The sequence below is a fragment of the Natrix helvetica genome (genome assembly GCF_964273705.1).
Source record: "Natrix helvetica genome assembly, chromosome: 12".
NCBI lineage: Eukaryota > Metazoa > Chordata > Lepidosauria > Squamata > Natricidae > Natrix > Natrix helvetica.
Genome location: NC_138556.1, coordinates 11,923,444 through 11,950,848, shown reverse-complemented (window position 1 = coordinate 11,950,848; position 27,405 = coordinate 11,923,444). Strand labels below are relative to the sequence as shown.

At 41.9% G+C, this 27,405-nt stretch overlaps 1 protein-coding gene across 3 annotated transcripts; it reads left to right on the top strand.

The window, feature by feature from the left end:
• Positions 1 to 376: 376 nt before the first annotated feature.
• Positions 377 to 27,321, top strand: CTXND1 (cortexin domain containing 1). Of its 3 annotated transcripts, none has more exons than XM_081964755.1 (3): positions 377 to 959; positions 21,854 to 21,994; positions 25,658 to 27,321. In XM_081964755.1, exon 3 carries the CDS (start codon positions 25,713 to 25,715, stop codon positions 25,890 to 25,892), a length of 180 nt encoding a protein of 59 aa, XP_081820881.1. In that variant the 5' UTR covers positions 377 to 959; positions 21,854 to 21,994; positions 25,658 to 25,712; the 3' UTR covers positions 25,893 to 27,321. The 3 variants fall into 3 exon arrangements, with proteins under 3 accessions (XP_081820881.1, XP_081820882.1, XP_081820883.1); XM_081964756.1 differs by lacking the exon at positions 377 to 959 and adding an exon at positions 2,168 to 2,255; XM_081964757.1 differs by lacking the exons at positions 377 to 959; positions 21,854 to 21,994 and adding an exon at positions 22,079 to 22,096.
• Positions 27,322 to 27,405: the final 84 nt, after the last annotated feature.

Below are 27,405 nucleotides of genomic sequence, written 5' to 3'. Positions count from 1 at the left end.
AAATATGAGCGATATGTCCCAGTGCATTATTTTAAACAAGGGCCCCACACACACTCTCTCATAGGGGCCTCTGGTAGGGATTGTTCTTTTCATTCTTATTTTTTTGAGACACCTCCTCAATGCTGGGATGGTATATCATCCCCCCCCCCATCCCACCAGGCTGATAATAAACTCCCCCCCCCCCAATTGCCTCTCTTCCTTTCTCCTACCACAAAGGGATTTTCCATTATGAAAGCCAATTAGGTTCCCCATGGCTGGCTGCAGATTGCAGGAAGGCAAGGAGGAGGAGGAGGAGGAGGAGGAGGAGGAAGCAATATGCAATATTGAGCCAAGCTCAAGGGTTTTTCTAGTGGGTTGAGGAACCATGTCGGTGGAGAGGTGCCAAATCAAAGGAAAAAGAGACTCATCCACCCCTCTTCGCAGGGCTGGGAATCTCTTCAAGCCACTGCTGGTGGGTAGCTGGCTTTGCAAACCCCAGAGTCAGCATCGAGGGCAAACAAGGGACTGCAGACAGAAGAGATTCCAGGGACAAAGGCAGTGATTCTCGGGGTGCCGCAGACGCTCCAATTGTGCTGTAGAGGAGAAGGGAAGGAGGAGGGGAGCCTCCTGGCTGGAACAAGCAGGTGTAGCTCTCAAGCACAGGCAGGGTGAAAAACCAATGCAGCAAGTCATCCCAATTTTGCAGCAGAAGCACTGCCCTGCGATGATTTAGGAACTGGGGGGGGGGGGGGAAGCTCAGCTGCTCGGCGGAAGCCAAGAGGCCCCCAGACTGGTGTTCAGAGCAGAGAGAGAGAGAGAGAGAGAGGAATCTCTCATTGGTCCTCCTGAGGTTTAGGAAGCAGCCGGAGGTATTTCAGAAACGCTAAGCCAGGATGCTCCAAGAGATCTGTACCTCGCGCCGACGCATCGCAGGGGAGGGTGGCTGTTTTGGCACTCCTGGAATGAACAAGTTGTGATAGGTTGGTAACTCTTATGTTTTTCTTTCTCCCTCCCCCCTCGCCCCCTCCAATCGTTCCTTGAGGGAAGGCTGCTTCCTTCCCTGCCAAGGAGCGCTCACCTGAGCGTGGCGGGTTTTAGGCAGGCGGGCAAACCTTTCCGCTGCAAAACTGTGTGGCAGGGACTTGGGCTGCTCACACAGACTTTTCGACTTTTGGGGAGGAGGGGAGGGCCGTCCAACTAGCAGGAACCCCTAGTGAGATGATGGGACTGAAATTCCCTGTTTTATGTAAGGACTGACTGAGGAATCCAGATTTCCTGGGTTCTACTTGAGGTGCTGGCTTGCAGGAGAATTCTGCTTAAGGACACACACTCTCTCCCTTGTTCCACAAATTTTGTGTGTGTGTGTGTGTGCTTGGGGGGGGGATGCTTAAGGATTGACTCTCTCTCTCTCTCTCTCTCTCTCTCTCTCTCTCTCTCTCTCTCTCTCTCTTGTTCCACAAATTGTGTGTGTGTGTGTGTGCTTGGGGGGGGGATGCTTAAGGATTGACTCTCTCTCTCTCTCTCTCTCTCTCTCTCTCTCTCTCTCTCTTGTTCCACAAATTGTGTGTGTGTGTGTGCTTGGGGGGATGCTTAAGGATTGACTCTCTCTCTCTCTCTCTCTCTCTCTCTCTCTCTCTCTCTCTCTCTCTCTCTCTCTCTCTCTCTCTCTTGTTCCACAAATTGTGGGTGTGTTTGGGGGGGGGCTACGCACATGTAGGCAGAAGCGAATGTTCAGAAGTGGCTGGGCAAGGTTTTGTTTGAGGGATGAATGGGTGCGATTTGAAGTTTGCAATGGAGCAAAGGATGAGTTCCTTTAGCATCAAAGAGGAGAGGGATATTTGCATATCAAATACAGGCTTGGCACAGGAACAATTGACCGAGTCTGATTGAGAAATAGCTCACTGGGTAGTATTTTTTTGCTTTGGATTGAGCCATGTTCCTTAGTGCACGGGGACGGGGGGGGGGGGGGGGATATTCACAGACACAGAATAGTTTTGTTTTTTTAAAATCTGTTTTGCCAAACCGTAATGAACTTTGTTGATGGCCCTGAGGGAAATCTTTATTCTGCCAAAGCTCTGAGGTTTAGATTCAGTCAAGCTCCACCATTTTCAAGTTTACGTTTTTTAACAAGGTTTAGACTTCCGGGTTCCACCTCTAATTTAATGAGGGGGGGGGGAATCATGATTGCCATTGATCTCCCAACATGATGAATGATCTGTATTTGTCGCAACTGCAGGAAATATGACATTTTCTCCTCAGAGAACATAATTTTAGGGGTAATTATGGTTCGTATACAAAAGACTGTGCTATTTCTCCTCCTCCTCTCCTGTTCCCCTGGTCTCTCTGTTTATTTTTGGAAAGAGGGAATTCTTTAAAACTTGTTTAGAGCTGTGTGGTTCAGCTTTGTGTCTTTTTAAATAATGGGTAGATATATTATTGGATTAAGCAGTGCTTGCTCCAAAGAGCAACCGTGGATCAATTGAAGGTGACTTGGGAAATAATTATATATGCTGAGGTATTTTTTATGGAGGCAAGATTTTTCTCTAGGCTGAAAAAAAAATTAGAAAAGTTTCTGCTGACTGCAGGTGAAGACTTCCCATGCATGCTACTAACAGGCAAAGTTACAAAGAAGGCCAGGATAAGCGCTTCTTTGGGTAATAATAATAATAATAATAATAATAATAATAATAATAATAATAATAATAATAATAATACTTTAATTTATAAACCGCGCCCTCTCCCTGAAAGGACTCGGGGCGGTGTACAGTCAAATTAAAACAACAATATGGATACATAAATATAGATATATACAGACGGAGGAGGTAACATATACACTGTACAGTAATAGTTAAAATTCGAATTAAGAAATTAAAAATTACCCTTAAAAACTACCCCAGAATAAGATGTTTGCCAGGAGGTTAAAAGTGGGACTATAAATCGGTAAATTGCAGTAAGCTTATAACCTGTTAGTTAAGTTATGACTGCGACCTATTAGTTAAGTAATTTGATTGGTGGTTGCTGATATTCCCAAATATACAACACTATGTGTTTAGAATAGGATGGGATGGGGTGGGATGAGAATAGAATAGAATAGAATAGAATAGAATAGAATAGAGAATAGAACAGAACAGAATAGAATAAAGAAGAAAATGAATAGAATAAAATAGAGAAGAAAATGAATAGAATAGAACAGAACAGAATAGAATTGAATAGAACAAAGAATAAAATGAAGAGAAGAGAAGAAAAGAAAAGAAAAGAGTTGGAAGGGACCTTGGAGGTCTTCTAGTCCAACCCCCTGCTTAGGCAGGAAACCCTACAGCATTTCAGACAAATGGTTATCCCATCTCTTCTTGAAATCTGGCAGTTTGGTTTTGACTTAGTATGTTTGTATCCCTGTGTGAGATACGGCAACTGTACATCCTTTCCTCTTACGTCTCTCCTGTTTTGGTACTAAATATTCAGGATTTTTTGCTGATTTTATAAACCTCTGGAGCTTCTTTGTAGCCTTAGAGGTGTTGTAGCTATCCTTCAACTGCTTATTAAGACACAGAGGAAACATAGTTATCACCGTGTCCCTTTTTCAATTGTATTATATTCATTAGTCTATTTTTCTAACATCCATCAAGCATCGGAGAAGCATGAAGGGCTACAAACGAACCCTTCCCCCAATGGAGCTGATGGAAGAGTTTCCCCTAAAGAAGAGCTCAAAGAGACACTGTGTGTGAGAGAGACGGGCGGCCCCATAAGTGTGATTAATAAATAAATAACCAAACCCGATGCCCTTTCCATTTTCAAAATGAAAACTGTAGCTTTGCTCAGAGGGATCGTTCATGATGATCAATTATTAATCCCCCTGTAAGAAAAGGAATTAAGGAGAGAGTAGAGATGTGATCGCTAATTGTGACCTTCAGAGATCTCCAGAGATGGCTTGGATTTCCTTAATCTAATTCTCTCAAGCTGAAATGTTTCACTTATTCAGTGGTCTGTGGAAAGGAGAGGGGAAAAATAATGAAGAAGTAGAACTCCAGAACTCATTGTTTTCTTTTCAAGAAAAGAAGTTGTAACCGCATTTGCTGGACAGTCTAAGAAATGCTACCAACAGAGCCCCATAGTTTCTTCGCACAACTTAATAAGGTGGCAAGACAAAAGTGCAGGTTTTTTTTTTTTTAATGAAAGATCATTGGTAAGAAAGTTGAGAATTTTATTTTAAATAGTAATCATGGAGTCCTTGGGGATCTCTGAGCTTGGTGATCTGCTTGCAGATCCAAAAGTGTTTTTTTTCAAATAGCAATAGCCCTTAGACTTATATACCACTTCATAGTGCTTTGCAGCCCTCTCTAAGCAGTTTACACTCTCAGCATTTTGCCCCCAACAATCTGGATCTACATTTCACCAACCTGGGAAGGATGGAAAGCTGAGTCAACCTTGAGCTGGTCAGGATCGAACTGCTGATGGTAGGCAGAGTTAGCTTGCAATAGCCAAAGCACTTAGCCTTATATACCACTTCATAGTGCTTTACATAGCATAGCACTTACACTTATATATTGCTTCATAGTGCTTTACCTAGCAATAGCACTTAGACTTATATACCACTTCGTAGTGCTTTGCAACCATCTCTAAGCAGTTTACACTGCCAGCATTTTGCCCCCAACAATCTGGATCTACATTTTACCAACCTGGAAAGGATGGAAGGCTGAGACAACTGTGAACTGGTCAGGATCAAACTCCTGGCAGTCGGCAGAGTTTGCCTGCAATCCTGCATTCTAATCACTGCACCACCATGACACCTTTAAAAAATGGCTTGAAAAAGCATCTTTGGGACAATCAGGACCTGGATGACTGAGAATCACTTTAGACCTTCGCTTGCAGACATTTTATTACCCAACTAGGTAACATCATCAGCACTAGTGATGACAAAATGTCAAGCAGAAAGCAATACCCTAATCAAGGAAATACCAAGGAGAAAACAATAATTTTTACAACACTGACAGGGCAAGCTAAAGGGAGCAAACCCCATACTCACTAGCACTGATATTGTTTCCTAGTCTGGTGATGAGATCTCTACAAGCAAACAATGAAAGTTTTAAAAAAAACCCACCAAGGACTCTACAGTTTAACCCTGAGCTACATACATTCTCTTCTATTGCAAATAATAATCCCAGTGAGGTAGGTTCTTTGTTTCCCTTTTCTCCCTAATTTGCAAAGTAGTTTGGATTACGAATTAGCATGCAAATGAGATTTCAGAACAAACACTGAAGTGTCAGAAAAAAAGCCAAATGAAATATCTAGTATAAAGAATAATCAGAGTGGGACAGGGTGTTATATAGGTCCCTTTGGATTCCTTAATCAGTCTGAAGTGACTGGTCGGGGGGGGGGGGCTTTGTCAGGACCAGTCCTACAGCATGCAAAACACACAGTTTAGTGTAACTGCAAGAACAAAATAATAAGCTCCATTCTACCCACCCCAATTTTAAAGCGTTCATAGACAATGGAAATTGTCTGCGCAAAGAGGCAGCGCTTAACCAACTGTGACCGATCTGGAAAAGCTAAGCCAGACTGACCCTCATTAATACTTGGATAGGAGAGGACCAGGAATCTAGGGCTGTTAAATTGTCAAGACAAAGATCCCCACCTGTCCCCTGGACATAGGCAATGGCAACCCACTTCTGTGGTTTGAAGGTTGGGTCATAAGCCCCATCTAACAAAATGAAATTCAATGTAGAGAAAAGAAAAGTCTTACATTTAGGCCAGGAAAAACAAAAGTACATACGTATATAGACTGGGTGAAACCAGGCTTAATAGCAGTAACTGAGAGAGGGATCTTAGAGTCTTGGTGCACAACCAGCTAAATATGAGCCAGCAGCCAAAAAAGCCAATGTGATCCTAAGTTAAGAGTGGCTCAGTGGCTAAGATGCTGAGCTTGTTGATCAGAAGTATGGCAGTTCAGTGGTTCGAATCCCTAGCGCCGCATAATGGAGTGAGCTCCCGTTGCTTGTCCTAGCTTCTGCCAACCTAGCAGTTCAAAAGCATGTAAAAATGCGAGTAGAAAAATAGGAACGACCTTTGTGGGAAGGTAACAGCGTTCTGTGCACCTTCAGCGTCTAATCATGCCGGCCACATGACCATGGAGACTTTTTTTGACAGCGCTGGCTCTTCGGCTTTGAAACTGAGGTGAGCACCACTCCCTAGAGTCGGGAACGACTAGCACATATCTGCGAGGGGAACATTTACCTTTAATCCTAAATTGCATTAACAGAGGGATACAATCAAGATCAAGTGAGGTACTTATACTTCTCTGTAAAGCCTTAGTAAGACCACACCTAGAATACTACATCCAGTTTTGGTCACCACAGTATAGAAAAGATGTTGAGACTAAAGAGTGCAGAGAAGAACAGCCAGGATGATTAGGGGACCAGAGGCTAAAACATACGATGAACGGTTGCAGGAACTGGGCATGGCTAGTCTAATGAAGAGAAGGACCATGGGAGACATGATAGCAGGCTTCTAATATTTGAGGGGCTGCCACAGAAAAGAGGGGGATCAAGCTATTTTCCAAAGTACTCGAAGTACTTTGGAAAAGTACAAATACAGGAATAATGGACCGAAACTGACCAAGGAGAGATTCAATCTGGAAATAAGGAGAAAATTTCTGACAGTGAGAACAATCAACCTATGGAACAGAAGTTGCCTTCAGAAGTTGTGGGAGCTTCATCACTGGAGGCTTTCAAGAAGAGACTGGACTGCCATTTATCCAAAATGGTGTAGGGTCTCCTGCTTGGGCAGGGGGTTAGACTAGATGACCTACAAGGTCTCTTCCAACTCATCTAATCTAATCTCCTGTCATTTATCCAGTTGCCATGACTCAACCTTCAGACAACTTTACCTGGATGATTGAGAGTCTTCATTGACACATCCATAGTCATGATAGGAGGACACATCCATCCATAGGAGGAAAAATGGCATAAAGGGACAAAACCCAGAAAAGGCATTTACAACTTAATGCAATTGATATCTTGGTCTTAAATCCTTGTAACCACTAGGTAATTCTATCCTGGTCATTTTCAATGACCGTTATCTAATGCACCACCTACAGTTACTCTGCAGCTTGGCTGCCAGAGAACCTGTAGTATTTATTTCTGTTCTCTGCAAGACAAAAAAACTGATACGCTTTAGTGTGGGCAGAAATGAGATTTGCTACAGTACGTTTGCGTTTTTCCAGCTGGAAAAATGTTTTTTTTTTTCCATTTTGGTCCTTGAACGCTAAGTATAACCTTAATCACTCACCCCACTGACCAATTCCTTCAGATTATAATCTCAAACTAAAGGTAGATTTTTAAATGCAGGGCTTCTCTGTCCATTTATTTGCAAGGATTGAGACAAATCTCAATCCTTGCTTTTTTACACCGATAATTAAGAGTCCTACTTGCGCAAAAGCTAATAATAATAATAATAATAATAATAATAATAATAATAATAATAATAATAATAATAATAATAATAATAATAATAATAATAATAATAATAATAAATTAGGCAATGTTACACAAGTGGCTAAAAAAGATGATAGGGAAACATGTAAATTTTAAACCTGAATTGTTTTTATTAAGTAAAATATCAGAAAAAAATGATAAGAAAAGTACGTACTTAATATAACATGTTTTAACAGCAGCGAGGATTATTATCGCAGAATACTGGAAAAATGAAGATAGACCGCGAGTTGAAGAGAGAGTCAGGAAGATAGTAGATGGTGCAGAAATGGATAGATTGACATTGAAAATTAAACAGAAAGAAGATGTAGAATATTATCAAACATGGCATTTATTTTACCAATGGTTAGAAAAAAGGGATGGAGGTTAAGAATGTAAATTTGTATTGTTAAGCAAATTAAATATCCAGGCAACACGATGTTTATTAAGCACTAAGAAATGTATTTAATAGAAAATCATTTTTAAAAAAAAAATTAAGAGTTTTGGAAAACTCCAAAGCTTTCCTTGCTCTTTACAGCTATTTTAGATTGATTCCAATCAAGAGGTAGCTTTATTATTGGATATTGACTTTTTCAAAAAGATAACCTTGCAAAATGAAACAGGGAAGCCTTTATGACTTGGTCCCGTGCTATCGATGCCTTCTCCTCCTCCAAGAAGAGGGCAGAATTTTAAATTAAAAATGTGTTCTTCATGCATGTTTCAGTCCACCAAGTTTCCACAGGGGCTTTGTCCATATTTGTGTACTCAGGTGAATAAAAACAACCAAAAACAACACACAGTTGTGGAAGGCAAAGGAACTAAGTTGATTTTTAGCTTCATTTCACTTTTTCTTTTATTCTTTCTTTCTTTCTCTTTTCTTTCTTTCTTTCTTTTCTTTCTTTCTATCTACCTACTTACCTACCTACCCATCTCTCTCTCCCCTTACCTTACCTTACCTTGTCTGTCTGTCTATCTAGCTACCTACCTACATACCTATCCATCCATCCATCCATCCATCCATTCTATCTACCTACCTACCTACCTACCCACCTACCCATCTCTCTCTCTCTCTCTCTCCTCTCCCTCCTCTCCCTCCCCACTCTCTCTCCATACATCTATCTATCTATTACAGAAGCATCGTGCTTTCCCACCCTCACACTTTAAATCTGGGACTTGCAGAGCAAAAAGTTAAATACTGATAGTGTTATTAATGTGCCCTCACTGTAGGAAGATAAATTTGGTTTCTAAGCTGGTTTTTCCAGATGCAGCCAAAATTTTACAGCCATTCTTTATTTGTTCAGCAGCAACTTTTGGCAGTTTAGAGCAGTGTCAGCAGAATCTGATTGCCGGTTGCTGCTAGCAGAGAAGGCCTGGCTGACATCATCTTATTAAACAAGGTGGAGAAAATCAACTCTCATTTAATGAAAAAGGATCCATGGGAGAAAGAAATCTGTAGGGCCTGATCTGTAGGAATTTTGCAGTATCCTTCCCCTGGAGTGGGGAGGGAATGGAGATTTTGCAGTAACCTTCCGCTGGAGTGGGGAGGGAATGGAGATTTTGCAGTATCCTTCCCCTGGAGTGGGGAGGGAATGGAGATTTTGCAGTAACCTTCCCCTGGAGTGGGGAGGGAATGGGAATTTCGCCACCCCCTCCAAGTCACACCCACAGAACCGGTAATAAAAGAATTTGAATTTCACCACTGCTTTATTGACTGAAGTGTTGCTGCCAGTCCAGTTAGATTGGCCTGGGCAGTGTTTTTCCACCATGGCACTTTTAAGACACCTGTACTTCACCTCCCAGAATTCCCCAGCCAGCATGCTGGCTGAGGAATCCTAGGAGTTGAGCATCCACAAGTCTTAAAAGTTGCAAAGGTTGGAGACCCCTCGTCTATGTAACTTAAAAACGCCAAGTTTGAAAAACACCGAGCTAGACAGACAAGTCATTGGGCATGATAAAGGGCAGCATCTTCTGAGTTTAAATCACCAGCCAATTTTCCTACCAGCTCTCTTGCCAGTCAGTGAAAATATGCAACACGCTGCACCTACATAGCAAGAACTTCCATATCGGAGGAGCTATTCAAAGGGCACAGTGGGAGACTATTAATAACTACAGCTTATTTTCAATTCCCATTTCCAGGTGATATATGACTTAATCTTCCCCCATTAATTGATAACATCAGAGAAGATGCATTTACGTCCTTGTGAGTCATTTCTCTTGCCTCCAAATAGCTTTGGAACCCTTCTTTAGTAATTGGCTCAGCTTGTCCAAAAATTGTGTCTTAAAGAGACAGTCCAACGCAGCTCAATGGAATGAAGCAGTGGCTCAACCGGACACATCGTCAAAAAGAGAAATAAGTTGCAATATCAAATCTGGGCCAATCACTGTGACCAGAAGTTCAGTCTTCAGAGCTTTTGGATTCATACTGGAGCCCATCTTCAGGGCACTTCTTTCTACTAGAATATGTGCACTTTGGGCTATTCTGTGACCCTACACCACTTCAGACAAATGGTTATCCAACATCTTCTTAAAAACTTCCAGTGGTGGAGAATTCACAACTTCTGGAGGCAAGCTGTTCCACTGGTTAATTGTTCTGACTGTTAGGAAATTTCTCCTTAGTTCTAAGATGCTTCTCTCCTTGATTAGTTTCCATCCATTGCTTCTTGTTCTACCCTCGGGTGCCTTGGAGAATAGCTTGACTCCCTCTTCTTTGTGGCAACCCCTGAGATATTGGAACACTGCTATCATGTCTCCCCTAGTCCTTCTTTTCATTAAACTAGATAGGATTAGAATGATTAGGAAAAGCTCCAGAATGCTCTTCCATTTAAGCAAGGGAAGAGTGCTACATGCTCATAGCAATAGCCAACAAGAGTTGACTCTAACCCATTGCAAAGGAGGAAGGATGGATAGATATGCCCCCGCCCGCCTTTTGTCTTAAACTTGCACCTCTTCCAGGAAATTGAATACATTCAGTCCATTTCTCCAAGAGTAGGTCACAGCATATATTAATTTGACAGCTGCTTCCTAGACAGCAAACCTTGGAACCCAATTAAAAGTGAAAGACTGAATTAGACTTGACAGCCGGATAAACCTGGGAATCCATTTGGAGCACAAGTCAAAGAGCCCAGCACATGATTCCAAAGAAAATGGGAGAACATCTTGAACTTGTATCTTCTAAACACCAGGCAGCTGATCATAGCAGATCAATTGGCAAGAAATACTCGGAAGGGAATCTGCTGCAGAGATAGACACTGCTTATCTATCTATCTATCTATCTATCTATCTATCTATCTATCTATCTATCTATCTATCTATCTATCTATCTATCTATCATCATCATCTATCTATCTATCTATCATCTATCATCTATCTATCATCTATCTATCTATCTATCTATCTATCTATCTATCTATCTATCTATCTATCTATCATCTATCTATCATCTATCTATCTATCATCTATCTATCTATCTATCATCTATCTATCTATCTATCTATCTATCTATCTATCATCTATCTATCTATCTATCTATCTATCGTCTATCTATCTCTATCTATTTATCATCTATCTATTTATCATCTATCTATCTATCTATCTATCTATCTATCTATCTATCTATCATCTATCTATCTATCTATTATCATCTATCTATCTATCTATCTATCTATCTATCTATCTATCTATCTATCTATCTATTATCTATGGTTACAAATATCTCTTCTTCTCTAAACCCATCCCTTATCTACGTATATCTATATGCAAAACATCAACTTTCCACTCCTGATGTCAGCAAAAAAAATCCATAAAGGTTTACCAGAGCTTTATAGCAACATGTCTTATTTTAACCCTGTTCAAACAAACCAATTCTACATTCCTTCCTTTTACTTCTAACAATCTTGATCCTTAATTCAAGGATCAAATCAGTGATAGGATTTGATCTCTCTTCAATTTTTCTTCCCCCCCCCGCCCGACAACAAAGACTTTATCAAACCTTTTGAGCCCTTATTCGAAGTACAGTCTAAATCCTTACCCAAATTCTTTAACTCTTGTAGTGGAGCAAAAAGTAATTAACCAAAAGCGCCATTGCATAAACAAGCACACCTCGGTTTTCACCTCTGTGTGTGACTAGCTTACAAATAAACATATGCTTGTAAAACTAACCAGAAGCTTTTAGCCCGGAGTGAAAGATGGATGGTGTTGACATATCCTCTGACAAACAAAAACATTGGCCTAGGAAAGATGCCCGAAGGCACACAGAACCCAGAACAGTCCCCACTCGGCTTTTCATTGCATGTGCCAATAACCTTGACAGAGAAGAGAAAGGTCACGTTTCAGTTTAATTGCTTTCCTTTTTAAAAAAAACTGATTCCCTCAAGTTTATGAAACGCACTTGGGAGCTTATAAATAGTTCTTCCCTTTAAAAAAAAACCAGGAAAAAATCAAGTTCTTTTCATCCTAATTTTAAAATGCACATGTGCATGCATGCATCCATAAGTATTTCATGTGTATATCTGTGTGCACATATAGGATGTGTGAATGGGCTATGGAGAAGCTCAGGGAATGAGGCCAGAACAATTCTTAGTTCTCTGCTCCTTTCAAACTTAATGCAGTTATTTGCAGCTTGCAAAACATTGCATCGCATCTACTTACAGTCTCAAAGTTTTAATTTTTCTCTTTAATTTGTTCACTCCAAACCAAGGCGATTGTTGTTCTTATTAGTTGCAGAGTCGTGTGCGACCCATAGCGACTCCATGGACAACGTTCCTCCAGGCCTTCCTGTCCTCTAACATCCTCTGGAGTCCACACCAACTGCTTCAGTGACTCCATCCAGGCACCTCATTCTTTGTCGTCCCGTTCTTCTTTGGCCCTCAATCGTTCCCAGCATGAGGCTCTTCTCCAGTGAGTCCTTCCTTCTCATTAGGTGGCCAAAGTACTTGAGTTTCATCTTCAGGATCTGGCCTTTTAAAGAGCAGTCAGGGTTGATCTCCTCTAGGACTGACCGGTTGAATCGCTTGCGGTCCAAGGGTCTCGCAGGAGTCTTCTCCAGCACCAGAGTTCAAAGGCCTCCATTCTTTGGCGCTCAGCATTCCTTATAGTCCAACTAAACCAAGATGATAAGAGGCTGGAATTTTCTGCTAAAAACTTCCATAGGAGGCATTCAAGGGAAAGGGAAAAAAATTAAGTACATGGGAACATGCTCCTTCAATATTTCTCCATGGGAGCATACTCCTTCAATTTTACCAACCAAAACCCAACAATCTTCATACAAATGATTGACAGAAAAAGGAAGGGGGGATAACAAAATATATAAATACTCGGACATGGGAAACATCCTGTGTTAAGTATCCCCACCTGCAAACACAGTACTAATATTAAAAAAAGTAATCAATATTCACAAGAACAGTAGAGATCTAATGCAGCAGATAAAATGTTGCCGGAAAGGTTTTTAAAAATTGCTTTGGAACTGGATAAAGAGAGCATGAAGTTTCCAGTAAAATGACTGGAATTAAAAATAAAAGCGATGAAACGATTGGGATGCAACCGAAGGAAGAGGATATTGGAAGGAATTATTTAGACATCCATCTAAGAAAAACAGGGTGTTTTGAAGAAGGGAACGGAAACAAATGCTGCAGATGTTAGTATTCACAAACAGAACCCATGTGCAGGTTGTGGATGTGTAAAATTATAAAGACTGCAATCAGGTTGATAAATAGTGGAACTACCGGTACAAGTTGTAAAACTGTAAAAATATGAAACCGCGTGCAAATTATCCGTACCAAAAAACGCATTGCATCTTTTCAGATGTTGGCATAATAAATCTCCTTACCCACATGCCAAATTTTCTTCATCCCCTACAGAACAGTAACATGTGTCCCATAAATAGCAACGTTCCTTTGAATCAGGAAAAAGGTTTGGCCTAGTAATAATCTTCTATATATATAAAAATGGCTGTGTGTGGATGTTGCAGCATAATTCTGGAATACCTTGAGCAATTTTAACCAAACTTGGTACACAGATGACTTACTCTCTGAAGAAAAATGCTGTGGGGATAAGACACTCCTAACACCAGAGGTGGTATTCAGCAGGTTCTGACCAGTTCTGGAGAACCGGTAGCAGAAACTTTGAGTAGTTCGGAGAACCGGTAAATACCACCTCTGACTGGCCCCACTCCCATCTATTCTTTGCCTCCCGACTCCCAGCTGATTGTGAGGGAATGGAGATTTTGTAGTATCCTTCCTCTGGAGTGGGGAGGGAATGGAGATTTTAGAGTATCTTTCCCCTGGAGTGGAGTGGGAATGGAGATTTTGCAGTATCTTTCCCCTGCCATGCCCACCAAGCCACACCACACCCACCAAGCCATGACCACAAAACCGGTAATAAAATATTTTGAATCCCACCACTTCCCTAACATTCCTCGGGGTATGTGTTCTGTTAAGATGCAGCCTGTAGTGCCTTAAAATGGATTCTACTGTACAGCGTAGTGGAGTTGCCATGGTAATGGCTTCACAGCACTCCACAAGGGGGCTCCCTCTGGTAAGGGGGAAAATCCAACATTAGAAATCACGTTTGGTCCTGATATTTCCCCCCTATGAATAAATATCCAGGCAATGCTGGATTATCAGATAATGATAGTAACTCAGAACCAACATACACACTTTTATGAGACTTTCTATGTTCATAACTTATGCCTAGCATTTCCTTTCCCATAGCATCACCTACCCTGTTGGACCTCAAAATTCTCCCCCTTGCCCTTTCAACTTGTTTAACATCATATTTAATAGAAGTATTCACATGTACAGCAAAATGCAAAGGAAACCAACTTTTTAGCCTAGCTTGCAAACACTCTTGCAAGCTTATTTGGATGCCACAGTGCCCGGTAAATTTGGCTTTTTTAAAGAAAGGGGCATCACATTTCTCCTTGAGAAAAGCAGCATGTTAGAAACTACTCAGGCTGATAGAGTGGCTGGCTGGATTACCAGAGGCGTTTTGGCATTAAAAACTCATTAACCTTGGCTCAGCCAGTCTGCAGAGCTTATTCCTAGAAACAGTTCACCGGTACCAAGGTACTAATTAAAAAATAAAGTTGCTATCTCCCCAAATATGTAAATCTCAATGAAGTTCTTTTTACTTGAACATCTTAATTCATCTCTGTGTTGTGTAAAACGAAGCGAAAAAAAAATTAAAAGATTTAGCGTTTTGATGATTAGACAGGATAGATTATAGATTTCCTTTTTGGTAATTTTCATCAGATGTTCCGGTCCCAAGATTTAAAGGTCCATCTGTCGAAAGGAGAACCTTGAAGTTAGTCCCATAGCTAACCTTTTTGAGGGAGATGGGCAGTTCAGAAATATGAAGTATACGTACAGTATATTAATAGATATACGTATGTATATGTGTAGATATGTATTTGTATAAATAAAATCTGGCAACCAGAACTGATTGCCAGAACTGTTGTTTCCACTAGGATATAAAAGGTATACTTACATACTGTGTCTACTTTATAAAATAGAGGGACACGGTGGCTCAGTGGGTAAGACACTGAGCTTGTGGATCAGAAGGTCGACAGTTAGGCGGTTCGAATCCCTAGGGCCGTGTAATGTAATGAGCTCCCGTTACTTGCCCCAGCTTCTGCCAACCTAGCAGTTCGAAAGCATGTAAAAATGCAAGTAGAAAAATAGGAACCACCTTTGGTGGGAAAGTAACAGCGTTCTGTGCACCTTTGGCATTGAGTCATGCCGGCCACATGACCATGGAGACATCTTTGGACAGCGCTGGCTTTTCAGCTTTGAAACGGAGATGAGCACCGCCCCCTAGAGTCGGGAGCGACTAGCACATATGTGCGAGGGGAAACTTTTACCTTCACTTTATAAAATGAGATCAAACCCCATTCCTTCTAGCACTGATGAAGTTACCTAGCTGGGTAATGAAACATCTGCAAGAAAACAACCAAGCTCAGAGACCACCAAAGACCCCTTCATTTCAACCCTACAAATAGCTCTTCATAGAAAAACTCCCCTTGACCACAGATGTCAGCAAAAAAATAGGGCAGTTTTGTAGCTCTTTTCTCACATCTAGTGCTCATGGGGAGATTTGCAGCCCAGGTACGGTCAGCCTAAACAGTTCTATTCATTGGTGTCCAACGCTTTGACTTTGTTTCCATTTTCCTTTCAGTCATTCCAAACTCATCTGTTTCTCTTTTATGTTCAAGTTCAAAAGATACTCTGCTATTGCTCTTTATAGTGTAAATGCCAAGCCATGGCTTCCTAATAAATGCCACAGCCTATGCCCACTTTACCATTCTCTAGTATAGATCACCATGCTGTAACTGCTGTAACAGACATGCTAATACTGGCAATTTTAAGATGTGTAGACTTCAGTTCCCAAATTCCCCAGCCAGCATAAAAACATGGCTTTAATATAAGCCTCAGTAAGCTTTCTGGACTGCATAAAGAAGGAGAAACATTATAGGACTGTATCAGCAGAAAAATCTGACCAAAATATCATGCCTCCTTTTCTCACTGTTGCCAGATGATAACTTGGGCAGGACCTTAATCTATGTGCAAGGCATTTATTCTATTTCAGGATATGAAGATGAAAAAGGTTGACCTGTGACTCCCTGCTGTTGGATTCACAGCAATTGCAAATCAATTGGATATTTTATGTCTGCCAGCCTGTTTTTTTTCCAATAAGGAATATCTAGCTACTACAGTGGTACTTTGATACTCAGCCACTTTGAAATGCATCAAATGTGGTACTCAACACATTTTGTTGACAAAACAATTTTGTCTCTGTACACATCGTTTGTTTTGGTACTCAACGCACAATCTAGAACTTGTTGGTGTCGGCTGCCTTTTGACACTACATTATTCTTTATGGGGGGGGGGAATGTTTGGTAGTCATCATTTTTGGTACTCCCCATACTTTCTGGAATCCAGTCAATGTTTCCCAAGAGCATGAAGCAAACTCTTTGTCCTTACAAAAAACCCTTTTATTAATTTGCTGTGAATTCTGCTCATTCACACCCAGCAAAGTCTTTCAAGGGAGGATTTACAGTCACAGACCTTATCTGGCTTGGAGAGCTGCTAGGTTGATATCTGCAGAACTTGGCAAGGAGTCTCGGAGAGTCACAACCAATTAAGCGAACTAATTGTCTCCTGCAAACTCCACTCCCCTTTCGCTCCTCTTTTATTTCCTCTGGGAGGGGCCATTCATCGTCTACCTGTGCCTTACTCCCAAGTTGACCCTTGTTCCTTAGCTGTTCCCTTTGTCTGGCAACTCTGCACATGCGCACACTGGGAACAGGCTCCAGCTGTTCTTCTGCCTCACTGATGACTCTGAAGGCAGCTGATAACTGGCATACCACTCTTACTCCCTCTCTGCCTCCGACACAGAGCCCTCATCCGAGCCTTCCCCAGACTCCAGGACTGGCCCATGTTCCTCCCCAACCTCCTCACTGTCCGAATCTGCTACCAGCTTCGCTGGCTGCTGGCTGGCCACAACATAATGTTGAGTACTGAGGTACCACTGTATATCTCTCCAGTTCTGACACTCAACTTTTCTAACATCTGTCTAACACAACCACTGTCGTACCTTTGGGAACTGTCCTAGTAGAGGCAAGAATTCAGGCAATCTAGAAATATTGGAGGCTGCTCGACCTTGATAGATTTCTTGGAAATTTGAGCTCTGTCCCAAATCCCTCAATGACGCAAGTAAAAAAAATCACATATGAGTGGTCAGAATTTCACTCCCACTACCCATATTTTGCCCTATGTATTAAAGGTAAAGATTCCCCTTGCACATATGTGCTAGTCGTTCCTGACAGTGCTCACCTCCATTTCAAAGCCGAAGAGCCAGCGCTGTCCGAAGACGTCTCCGTGGTCCTGTGGCTAGGATGACTAAATGCTGAAGGAGCACGGAACACTGTTCCCTTCCCACCAAAGGTGGTCCCTATTTTTCTACTTGCGTTTTTTACGTGCTTTCGAACTGCTAGGTTGGCAGAAGCTGGGACAAGTGACGGGAGCTCACTCTGTTATGCGGCGCTAGGGATTCGAACTGCCGACCTTTCCGATCGACAAGCTCAGCATCTTAGCCACTGAGCCACCGCATCCTTTCCTCTGTATTATATGCATTCAAATTCTCATGCAGGAACTTCTGAATGAAACTTTAATTCAGGCTACGGATGGCACCCTTCCCACTGCACTTGTTGGGAAGGGAAATCAGGGCTTGTTCTTTTAACCACCAGTTGACATTAAAAGCATCATAAAGGCCATCAACCTGATTTATCACTTCGGGAAAAGTTCCAGGGGAGTTTCCAGCCATTCATTCAAAATGGCTTTCTGTCTTAGAATGGCTCAGGACGTTGGCCGGTTCCCCAGAAATTGTTTTGGAGCAGAAACCTCAGTTGTCAGCTAGAGTTTCCCACCTGGGTTTCCACTCCATTAAACCTGGATGCTGCCAATGAACTCCCAGGCCGTCCTCAAATTAACAACAGTTCATTGTTCGAAGTTAAAACAGCACTGGGGGGAAAAAATGTCTCATCGCTGTTTTTCACACTTATGACCGTTGCAGCATTCCCATAGTCAGGTGATCAAAACTCGGATGCTTGGCAATGGACTCCTATTTATGACGGTGAAAAATGTCAGCAACCGGTTCTCTCCCCGGTTGCTGGGTGGGTGTGGCCGTGGAGGGCGTGGCCTAGTCCAGTGTTTTTCAACCTTGGCAACTTGAAGATGTCCGGACTTCAACTCCCAGAATTCCCCAGCCAGCGAATGCTGGCTGGGGAATTCTGGGAGTTGAAGTCCGGACATCTTCAAGTTGCCAAGGTTGAAAAACACTGGCCTAGTCGACCTCCTGCACCATGGGGGGTGGGTTATCTCCCTCCCCAGGCTCTGGAGGATTTTCTCAAGCCTCCAGGAGAACAAAAACGGCCTCCTGAGGCTGGAAACAGGCCTATTGTCGGACTTCCAGTACTTCCTGTAGGCCGTTTTTTGCCCCCCCCCCTCCCAGGCTCCAGAGGGTCCATTTCTGGACTTTCGGGAGGCCCATTTTTTGCCCTTCCGGAGCTTCCACGAAGGCCCTGCACTTACCTGGCGTGATGAAAAGGCCACATGGAGACTCCTGGGAGGGGAGGGGCAGGGTGGGTGGGGAAACCTGGTCCTTGCAACAACTGGTTCAGTGAACCAGATGCAAAATTAACATCTGGTTCGCCCAAATTGGTGCGAACTGGCTGAATCCCACCCTTGGGTGGTAGTGTCCCCAGGTGTCAACTTGTGAAGCATTCCTGTCCTGTTCTCAAGTTGCCATAGGCAGGAGGATGGGGAATCGAACCATGAGGAACTTGCACTTCAGTCAAAACAAAGCACATTCCCGCTGGCAACGTCAAGGTCATCTCCGGGGTGACCCACAGTGACCAGAGGGAGTGACTTCTACAACCCGCGAAACAGCTTCGTTGGGGAATGTGACTGCGAGGGGGAAACGGGGTCAGAGCCCAGGCGCAAATTAAGTGAGGTCACAGTTGGCTTCACTTGGTCTGTGTTGACATGAAGCTCCTAATAAACAACTGGATTTCTTTTGAAGCTTGGCTTGAGGCTCATGATTTAATTAGGGCATCAGTCAGAACCCTGACACTGGGCTCACGTGATCCCCTTTTGTGTCTGTCATTAACATCAAATCACAACTTTGAGCTTTTTCGTAGTAATATAAACTAGCCAAAGCTTCAACAGTACTCAAAACAAGGGACTTTTTCTTGGTGATGGGGGTTGTGCTCTGGATTTAAGTTTTGGGCTGCCCAGCTTGATGCTTGAATGGTTTTTAAAATCGTAGAGAGTGGGAAATATATTATGAATTATCTCCAGGGTTATTGAAATTCAAGCATTCGGTTGACCGTGATATGTGGTCAAGAATGTATAAATGAAATGAATCATTTCGATAGGCCACAGAGGGACAACCCCATGTACCAGCTCTGGCCAAAGGAGAATTTTTAAGATGAGTTTTGAGAATGCTTAGCCACAGAACTGTCAAAAATGTCCACATTTCAAATCTGGAGTCCAAGATTTATTTCTGACCCCATTGAGAAGTACCGACTCAGTTGTAAACATTAAGATGGAACCGTACGACTTCAAGCTTGTTTTAAAAGCATTCACTCCATTAATTTAAACCTAATGAACAGACATTAGCTAGGTTTAATCTCATTAACTGTCAACCTCAACATGATGCAGCATGTTAGTTGCAAAAAAGAATTTGCAAGGGATGGAGATAAGTGGGAAAGGGAAAGTAAGGGGAAAGGGAGGGACAGAGGAAAGGAGAAGGGAAGGGAAAGGGGAGGAAAGGAGAAGTGGAAAGGAGAAAGGAGAGGAGAAAAAGGAAAAAGGGAGGGAAGGAGAGAGGAGATGAGGGGACTGGAGGGAGCTATGGTATAAACCTCTGAAGCAATTTCTCCATTCCTGTAGAGCTTGGCCCAATGCAGAATTCTTCTGTGAGAGAGATGGGCTGTCTTATATTTGATAAATAAAATAAATAAATCTTCATAATATCAGATATCAAATCGTTCGGTCAGCTATATCAGTTGATCAGTTTGATAGGTGCAACTTCAACTTTTCTGTACACATTCTCAGTGTGGCCTGAAGTACAAATATCTAAGGGGTTAATTTTATGTGGAGTAGGAAAGATGCTTTGGAAAGACGCCGTGTAATCCTGCATCCTATGCCACAGAGGTAATTCCAATTGGATGGAATGCATTTTGCACTTTACCACACAGAGAGAGGAGACGATAGACGAGAGAGCGATTATATGCCAACTTTGCAGTGCATGTTTTAAAAACAAAAATGCATCAAGAAAAAGTTATGTTCAAAAACTCATGTTTGTTAGATAGAAAGGAAAGGAGAAAAACAAGAGGATACAATTAATAGATTTTTGGACCAAAAAAAATATCCTCCAGATTTGATAATTTTGTCCCCCGTCATCAAATCTTATTACATATTTCCACAAAGGCTCATCTTTTGCAGGTCTTGATTTGTAAAAGTCCACTTGGAAACTGTTCTATAAATACTCTTTTTATTCCAGTTTTTTAAAAATAAAAAAACAACCCGAAAACCTCCATTCGGGGAAGCTTTGATATCTTGCAGTAAGAGAACTGCCATGAATTAAATGAGGTATATAAAAATTGATGTGGCTTTCCAAATTACATAATTAACCAAAGGAACGGACTCGGAGAACTATACAAAAAGAAAAAAACAATATACAAAAGGAGTTGCAGCCAAACGAAAAGGATTCCCTACCGCTTAATAAAGAAGCCCATTTCTTTTCTGAAAAAAAGGGCAATTCGTTTTTAATTGTAATTCCCGCATATATCGTTCTCTGGGTATTTGAAGTCATTTGGCTGCTTTTTCTATCACTTCATAATCAGAGAAACAAGAGATGCGGTGGTTGTTGTTTTTTTTAAATCAAAGTTGGGTATTCACAGCTACTGCAAGATGATTAAATAGCAGTCGGGATGGTTTAATGGATCTGAAACGGAAATTAGAAGCTGCTTCACGGGTCTAAAATTGAAAGGGTGGTTGGTAATTAAGCAACTCTTATAAAACTCGGGAGACATTAAAACTTGGATGGGATGTGGAAATGCACAATGCCACAAAGAAATTGCCCTGCAATGAAGAGGGAAATAGTCTCTCCGCTTTGGAGAGGGTGAGCACTGTTGGAAATGCAGCAGGATGGGTTCTTAAAAATCTGAATCCAAACCTCCATTTCTTTGCCATGGGAAATGTGGCATAGCAGGATCTGGGAAAAGCAATCCATTAGATTTGTTTTTTTTAACAAACTGTGGTTAACAACGCCGGTGCTTGGCATCTGTGTGTGTGAACCTACTACCAGCCTGCCTTCCATTGAGGACCTGTATACTGCATGAGTCAAAAAGAGGACTGTGAAAATGTTTACAGACCCCTCACATCATGGACATAAATTGTTTCAACTTCTACCCTCAAAATGACAGTATAGGGCACTGCACACCAGAACAACTAGACACAAGGACAGCTTTTTCTCAAATGCCATCACTCTGCTTAACAAATAATTCCCTCAACACTGTCAAACTATTTAGTAAGTCTGCATTACTATTAATCTTCTCATCGTTCCTATCACTCATCTCCTCCCACTTATGACTGTATGACTGTATAACATTGTTGCTTGTATCCTTACGACTTATATTTATTGTTTCCTGGTATTGCTTATTTATACCCTCTGACTATCATTAAGTGTTGCACCTTATGATTCTTATGATGAATGTATCTTGTCTTTTTATGTACACTGAGAGCACATGCACCAAAGACAAACTCCTTGTGTGTCCATTCTATTCCATTCCATTCCATTTCATTCAGTTATCTTTGCAAAAGATTTGACATAACATGGTGTCATTGCAGGAACACTCATTTAAAAGGAAAGGAAAGGAAAGCAACATCCAGCCTAACAGGGATGCTACGCCTATTCCTAAGAATCGGTTTTCCTGAATCTTGGTGAAGCTGCCCTCCTCCAGGAACTGAGCAAGAAAACCCAAATCCAGGGTAAATCTCGTAAGAAAAGCTCTGATCACAACAGGTTCTTTAAGATTTGACTCGATCCATAACAGCCTTTCCAAATTTGTTTTCCTCAACTATACTTGCAATGTAATCAAGATGCCTTTTCATATTATTAAGCTACGGGGGGGGGGGGGATTCTCAACCTTTTATATTTTGGATTGTGACTGCTGCATGGAATTTAAGCCCTGCTTCAATAGTTGTTATTTCTAATATTCTTTGTAGATGCTACCTCAAAGCTAGAATGTTTCCAATGATAGTTGTTTTGTATATTATTATGTATATTGTTAGCATCTTTTAAATATTAACAACCATGGAAGCTGACTTATCAGGGAAATATTTGTAGCTCAAGATTGAAATGAGAGGTCCTTGGTGCTCTTTGAGCTGGGTTGTTCTTGCAGATGTTTTATTAACCAGAATAGCTGATAACCCGGGTATTTATTTATGCTAATTCTCTATTAGACAGGAAAAGGAATGAATTATATCTATAGTGTCAAGTCGAAGTAATGCTGAAACACACACACACTAGAATCCAAAATTGCACACCATCACTGTCAAAAGTACTGTGATTTGACAGTATAGATATAATTCATTCCTTTTCATTTTAGCAGCCCAGGCGTTCCAGAGTTATGCTGGAACACACACACACACACACACACACACACACACACACACACACACACGAGGGGTGTTAGGGGTGTCTCACCCCCACAGTATTTGTTTCCAGAGAGAAAGTCATCGGTGTAGCAAGTTTGATTGAAATTTTTCAGCAGCCCAGGCATTCCATAATTATGCTGGCACACACAAATACAGACACACACACACAGAGCCGTATGTATGTATGTATGTATGTATGTATGTATGTATGTATGTATGTATGTATGTATGTAGCTATTGAATGTAGCACAGATGATGTTACCTAGTTTGGATAATAAAACATCTGCAAGAAAACAACCCAGCTCATGGAGCGTTAAGGATCCCTCCAACCTGACTTACAATGGTCTACTTTTTCAGACCAGCTAATTCTGCTTTAAACCATACTGATTTCCAGGAAACTTCTAAGATTTTTGGCTTGGGATTTTTTCCCACAGCCCTGTTAACCATAGATACGCCGGAATCGAACTGGGATTCTCTGCAGAGCCATCTCTCTGTGTGAGCATAATCAGAAGCCCAGGGATGGTCTGAGAAAATAATTAATTCGACAGCAGTGACCTGATATTTTAAAAAACAAACTCATCCCCTCCAGGAAGATGTTCTTGCCCTTTTGATCTATCTGTACTCTTCAAAATTACATGAAAGGAAATGTGCTTTTGAAATTTCTTTCAAAGGAGAAGAGAATTTCTGATTCAAATCGCATGAATGGGGTAGAAGGTTCTTGCATTCACTTAGCGACAGAGGGATCCTGGAGTCTACAGCTGTCCTTTCTTTTGCTATGCAATCTTCTCTTTAGATGTTACCTCCTCCATTTACATTTACATCTACATCTATATCTATATTTATATTTATGTATATTTATTGTGTTTTTAATATGACTGTACACCGCCCCAAGTCCCTTCTGGGAGAGGGTGCGGTTTATAAATTAAATGAATTAAATAAAAGTAAAGTAAAGTAAAGTTGCCTGCCTGGCTTCCAGGCCCCCAGATTGTTGGGGGCAATATGCTGACTTTAAAACACTTAGAGAATGCTGCAAAGCATTATGAAGCGGTATATAAGTCTAAGTGCTATTGCTAAGTGGGAAGAAGGAAGGAAGGATGGAAGGAAGGAAGGAAGGAAGGGAGGAAGGGAGGGAGGGAGGAAGGAAGGGCCCCTGGTGACACAGTGGTTACAAGGCAGTATTGCAGGATAATTCTGCCGACTAACAGCAGTTTAATTTTGAATGGCTCAAGGTTGACTCAGCCTTCAATCCTTCTGAGGTTGATAAAATGAGGACCCAGATTGTTGGGGGCAAGAGGTTGACATTGTAAACCGCTTTGAGAACGCTGTAAACACTATGAAGCAGTATATAAGCCTAAGTGCTATTGCTAAGTGGGAAGGAAGGAAGGAAGGAAGGAAGGAAGGAAGGAAGGAAGGAAGGAAGGAAGATGAAGAAAGGAAGATGAAAGAAGGACCCTGGTGGAACAGTGGTTACTATGCAGTATTACAGGATAATTCTGCCAAATACCAGCAGTTCAATCCTGACCGACTCAAGGTTGACTCAGCCTTCCATCCTTCCGAGGTGGGTAAAATGAGGACCCCGATTGTTGGGGGCAAGAGGCTGACTCTGCAAACTGCTTAGAGAATGCTGTAAATCCCTATGAAGTGGTATATAAGTCTAAGTGCTATTGCTATATTGCATTTTTTCTACCCCCAATGATTTCATTATGGTGTATTGTTTTTCTTATTTTATCGCAATTTGACTTAGTGCTATTTTGATCATGAAAAGATAGAAGATAAATGCTTCTAATAAATACAGTACATGCTGAACCGTTTTCTTCTGGTGAGGATTCCAGAATCCGCTCTCAATAAAAGAGCTATAAAGCAACACATTAATTATCCAATTGTTGCAAGATGGCAATTTAACGTCTGTTAAAAAAACAGAACAATGAACTGCACAAGTCATTTTGACCAATTATATCTATCCAATTCCAAAAACATTTTGGCATATATTTATTACTATTTCATATCCTCTTTTGGGGGGAAAACCGTAGGTGAAACATATTTTAAAAGCAGAATATAGGAACTGGGCCACTAAAAACATTTTTAAAAGGTTGACTGAGACAGGAATGATTTTAATTTCATCTAGAAAGAAATAATTCCAGATATATGAAGTCACCACTAAAAAAAGACCTGCCATTGGTACCCACCAATCTGATGAATTTTAATGAAGTAACTTGGAGTCTCCAATGTTAAAAGAGCCATGGGTGGCTCAGTGGTTAGAATGCAGTATTGCAGGCTAATTCTGCTCACTGCCAGCAGTTCAATCCTGACTAGCTCATGGTTGATTCAGCCTTCCATCCTTCTGAGATCAGTAAAATGAGGACCCAGATTTTGGGGGGCAATATGCTGACTCTGTAAACTGCTTAGAGAGGGCTGTAAAGCACTGGGAAGAGGTATATAAGTCTAAGTGCTATTACTAAGTGGGAAGGAAGGAAGGAAGGAAGGAAGGAAGGGAGGGAGGGAGGGAGGGAAGATGTAAAACACTGGGAAGAGGTATATAAGTCTAAGTGCTATTGCTAAGTGAGAAGGAAGGAAGGAAGGAAGGGAGGGAGGGAGGGAGGGAGGGAAGGAAGATGTAAAGCACTGTGAAGCGGTATGTAAGTCTAAGTGCGCTAAGTGGGAAGGAAGGAAGGGAGGGAGGGAAGATGTAAAGCACTGTGAAGCGGTATGTAAGTCTAAGTGCTATTGCTAAGTGGGAAGGAAGGAGGAAGGGATGCTGTAAAGCACTGTAAAACGGTATATAAACCTAAGTGCTATTGCTAAGTGGGAAGGAAGAGAGGAAGGATGTAGAGCACTGTGAAGGGGCATATAAGTCTAAGTGCTATTGCTGTTGCGATTAATACTGGGAGAGATAATATATATCAGGGCACAACCCCTTAAACTTGCATGCTAAAAAGAAAAAGGATGCTAAAGATGGGGCGTGGGTTGTTTATTCAATACTGTCACTTCCTGCAGGTAAAAAAATCATGGTAGCAGCAGGAATTAACCCTGATGTGGAGAGACACAAACAATGGAAGGACCAAGTCCTGAACCTGCCTTTGTCGATGTGGATAAAGGACTGACCTTGGCGTGCTTTGTCTTCCTCTGCCTCTTCCTCATCGTCATGATTATCCGCTGTGCCAAAGTCATCATGGACCCTTACAGTGCCATCCCAACCTCCACGTGGGAGGAACAACACCTGGATGACTGACCAACCCAAGGGCTTGTAGCGGGGTGGAAATGCCCTCCCCCCCAAGCCCTCTGCACCTTGGACCGACCCATGGACTCGGTGCAAGAAAGCACAGATTAAGTCGCCACCTTATCAGGATGAAAACACTAAATATGACTCCTCTTCACACCAAGATGCTCACGGCAACGGAGAAGTTTTGAGAGCACATTGATTACAGCTCTGTCTGCAGATCTACTTGAATTCTTCACTTTGTCCTTCTGATCTATTGCTACGCTCTCTCTTTCTCTCTCTCTCTTCCAGGTTTTCACGAGAGGGGAACTATGACGGTTCTATTACATCAAGTAGCACAAAATGCTCTTTAGATGCTAGATCTCTCCTTCAAGCTTTCTCCTAGAGTAATCTGTACTTAGCAACGTTGGCTGCATTTAAATCCAATGTGTTCAGCTTTATCCAGACTGCTTAGCATTTGAGTAGGGCCTGGGGGGGTGCCATCCTTCCCCCACTTAGGGGCGAAAGGTGTCTGGGGTCCACGAAAAAAAATATTGTTTGTGGGGTTCCTGTCAATTTAGTATTCATGGGATTATATTAATTAGACCCAGCTAGGATGCTTACTCTCTGTGTATCTTCCATAGAATTAAAGGCTAGTGACAATAATGGAAAGCTTCTCTTTGGGCCACTTTCAAAGATTTACAGGTTCGGGTTATGTGCCTACGATTTGAGACATGATTTCAAGTGAGATCATAAAGATTTCAGTTGTTATTTCAAGGGAAACCATAATGATTTCTGTCGTTATTTCAAGCGAAATTTCCAACATCGTAGCAGATTTTCTTCCCTTGCTCTTGAAGGAACTTAGGCTGCAATGTTTGCACCAGTGGTGGGATTCATTTTTTTTTTACTACTGGTTCTGTGAGCGTGGCTTGGTGGACGTGGCATGGCTTGGTGGGCGTGGCAGAGGAAGGATGCTGTAAAATCTCCATTCCCTCCCCACTTCAGGGGAAGTTTAGTGCAAAATCCCCATTTTCTCCCGATCAGCTGGGACTTGGGAGGCAGAGAATAGAAGGGGGCGTGGCCAGTCAGAGATGGTATTTACCGCTTCTCCAAACTACTCAAAACTTACACTACCGGTTCTGCAGAACTGGCCAGAACCTCCGGTTTCCACAATTCAACGTACCCTACGGGCCCTTTCTGTGTATAAAACAGGCCTTGCCAGTTTAAACATATAGTATATTTCACTTTTGATACTGATGTTATTTTGTCGCGGTGGCGCAGTGGTTAGAGTGCAGTACTGCAGGTTACTTCTTCTGATCACCAGCTGTCAGCAGTTCGGCAGTTCGAATCTCACCAGGCTCAAGGTTGACTCAGCCTTCCTTCCTTCCGAGGTGGGTAAAATGAGGACCCAGATTGTTGGGGGCAAGAGGCTTGACTCTGCAAACTGCTTAGAGAAGGCTGTAAAAGCACTGTGAAGCGGTATATAACTCTAAATGCTATTGCTGTTGTCCTTCCTTCCTTCCCTCTGCCCACTGCCAGCAGTGAA